The following is a 1841-nucleotide window of genomic DNA, read 5'->3' as shown; positions in this document are numbered from 1 at the left end:
TCTGAGGTGGCTGAAAGAAGCAACCAATGGATCTGGATCAGGGGAAAGACCCTTGCTGGGCTCAAAGAGCAAAAACATAACCCGCTCACTAATCCTCCCCCCCATACCCCACTTTATCTGAACTGCTGAGCGGCCTTTTCCAAGGCAGCAGTATCAGTTATCAATAAATAACAAGGAAGCAACACCTCCCCGATCAGAGACAGCTTCAATCCCAATCTGAACTGCTGAGTAGACATCTTTCAAGCCAACAGCAACAGCCCTCATCAACCACAACTGCGCCTATCAACGAAACATCGCTGAAGGAGGGTGCCCACCTGTTGACTCATGATGACGTTATCACTCCTCCCACTCGCGTAGATCCAGGAACCTCTTTCTCCCCTCTCATAGTTACCAACCCTCCAGGAGGAAGGTGAACAAGGTATGCAGTTTTTACTATTATCATGAATAGCCATTAACACATCATTAAAGAATAAGCACAAGAGACAGACAGAGAAACGAAGGCAACAATGATTTTCATGTTTCTGCATTGAGATGATTTATTGAATGAAGAACACAGTGAAACAGAAGCGTGGTTATGAGCAGCCGTAGAGCAGGTTGATCCTCATGATGTCCCAGTAGGACATGCCCTGCCTCTGGCCGATCTGGACGTTGGGGTCGGGGATGGGGGTGATGGAGTCCCTGCCGTACTGGATGGAGAAGGCTGTTCTTCCATAGTGCATGATGGAGGAGTAGTCGTAGGGAGTGTTCAGGTTGTTGGTGTCCTGCCTCTGGAAGTTGTAGGCCATCTGCGGGTTGATGTTCTCCCAGTTGATCCTGACGTAGTAGTCGCGGTCGCTCCTGGTCTGCTCGTGCTGGAAGCCCAGAGCGTGGTTGAACTCGTGCTGGACGGTGCCGTGGTAGATGCAGCCCTGCCTGTTGAGAGAGAGCACCTGTCTGCCTCCCACTCTGCCCAGAGAGGAGAAACATCCCTGTTTGTTCTCGATGCTGATGTAGTCGTTCTCGTTGGACCGGGGGACGAAGCGGATGCAGGTGCTGCTGTGGAACGATTTCATGGCGTAGTCGATCTTCTTCCACTCGTTGCTGGTGAACTGGCTGTTCACAATGAAGGGGACCATCACCAGGCCGTTGGAGGATTTCCTCCACTGGCAGGTCTGGGACCAGCACTTCAGGGCGTTTCTGGTTCTGGGAGGCAGCAGGTCTCCTTCCAGCAGTATCTGGCTGCTGCCGTTGTTGGAGGTCAGAATCCTGGTGGTGATGTCCACGCTGTCTTCTTCTTCTTCTTCTTCTGCGCCTCCTTCCTCCTGAACAGGGAGAGCCTGAGAGAGGCCGAGCAGGAGCAGCAGCAGCAGGCTGGCAGAGGGAGTCATGTTCAGGGTGGATCTGGAGGCTGTGGAGCTTCTGTGGAGAGCTGCTGTGGAGAGACTCCTTGAAGCTTGATGTTGGATTCAGCTCAGTCCTCACTCTTTATACTCTCCTCTACAGGTGTGTCTGCACCAGGATTATGGGTTGGGCTCCTCTTTGCTGGCTCTAAATAAACCTGTGAGGGGAGGACTCCTCAGACAAAGCTCCTGCTCAAACAGGCTTTGTTAGATCTGCTCAGCAGAAGGGACATGTGGACATGAAACACCTTGAATGTCTTCTGGTCAGTGAAGCTCGCGGTGAATCTGCGGCCGGATTCACAAACATTTTGTCAAGATAAAACTAAGAGTGAGGAAGTTCTTGATCCTATTAGTCAGTGTAGTTCCTGATTGTTTTCTTACTCATGATGTGGTTCTATCCTGATGAACAGTTCTATGTTTGTTTCTATAGAATCGACTGATGACTGAAGAACACAGTTTGTA

At 50.7% G+C, this 1841-nt stretch overlaps 1 protein-coding gene across 1 annotated transcript in view; it reads right to left on the bottom strand.

Annotated features, from left to right (window-relative positions):
- Window positions 1-483: 483 nt before the first annotated feature.
- Window positions 484-1841, bottom strand: part of LOC306819267 (high choriolytic enzyme 1-like) — a 1653-nt gene continuing 295 nt past the window's right edge. The window contains exon 1 of the mRNA XM_079373038.1: window positions 484-1841. This exon is cut by the window's right edge and continues 295 nt beyond it. Within this exon, the coding sequence (XP_079229164.1) occupies window positions 573-1367 (795 nt within the window). The 5' untranslated portion in view covers window positions 1368-1841 and the 3' untranslated portion in view covers window positions 484-572.

This window comes from Symphodus melops, assembly GCF_947650265.1.
Source record: "Symphodus melops genome assembly, contig: scaffold_91, whole genome shotgun sequence".
NCBI lineage: Eukaryota > Metazoa > Chordata > Actinopteri > Labriformes > Labridae > Symphodus > Symphodus melops.
The sequence above is the reverse complement of the archived record's forward strand: the minus strand, read 5'-3'. Positions and strand labels throughout refer to the sequence as shown.